The sequence below is a fragment of the Penaeus monodon genome, chromosome 19 (genome assembly GCF_015228065.2).
Source record: "Penaeus monodon isolate SGIC_2016 chromosome 19, NSTDA_Pmon_1, whole genome shotgun sequence".
NCBI classification, from domain to species: Eukaryota; Metazoa; Arthropoda; class Malacostraca; order Decapoda; family Penaeidae; genus Penaeus; species Penaeus monodon.
In genome coordinates this window covers 49,149,371-49,149,799 of record NC_051404.1, presented here as the reverse complement: position 1 = coordinate 49,149,799, position 429 = coordinate 49,149,371, and the positions used below count along the sequence as shown (strand labels likewise).

The window sequence follows — 429 nt, the reverse complement described above, 5'->3', positions numbered from 1 at the left end:
AAATTATCATGGAAAATTACTCGTCTTCTGATTCTCCCTGTGCTATCCTTCACAGTTTCATATGATGGAAGTTTATTTTCTGAATCTTGAAAACTAAAATTACAAAACATAAAAGATTTTACTAATATTTACCCTATAATATATAGTTCATTAGAAACAATGGAATGCAACAATGTAATAAATACTTTTTTCACATTTATATCATGCTATCATTTGTACAATACAATAATACATAATGAAATAATTTAAAGCACTGGGTTCTTCTATTGGATTATTCTTACTGTTTCATTTTCACTTCTCCCTCTTCTCTCTTGACTTCTGTTTCACCTTTGTCCAAAGAGATGAACTGCGTGTTTGAAAAAAGTTTGATTTGGCTTTCGGCTTGTTTCTCATCTGCTGTTTTCTGCAAGTTCAGGAGAGGCTCCAGAA

At 31.0% G+C, this 429-nt stretch overlaps 1 protein-coding gene across 1 annotated transcript in view; it reads right to left on the bottom strand.

Annotated features, from left to right (window-relative positions):
• The window catches only part of LOC119585430 (ribosome biogenesis protein BMS1 homolog), a gene marked incomplete in the record, with an annotated part of 34,374 nt that overhangs the window by 18,227 nt on the left and 15,718 nt on the right, over positions 1-429 (bottom strand). The window contains 2 exon segments of the mRNA XM_037934088.1: positions 3-93; positions 282-429. Coding sequence (XP_037790016.1) covers positions 3-93; positions 282-429 — 239 coding nt within the window.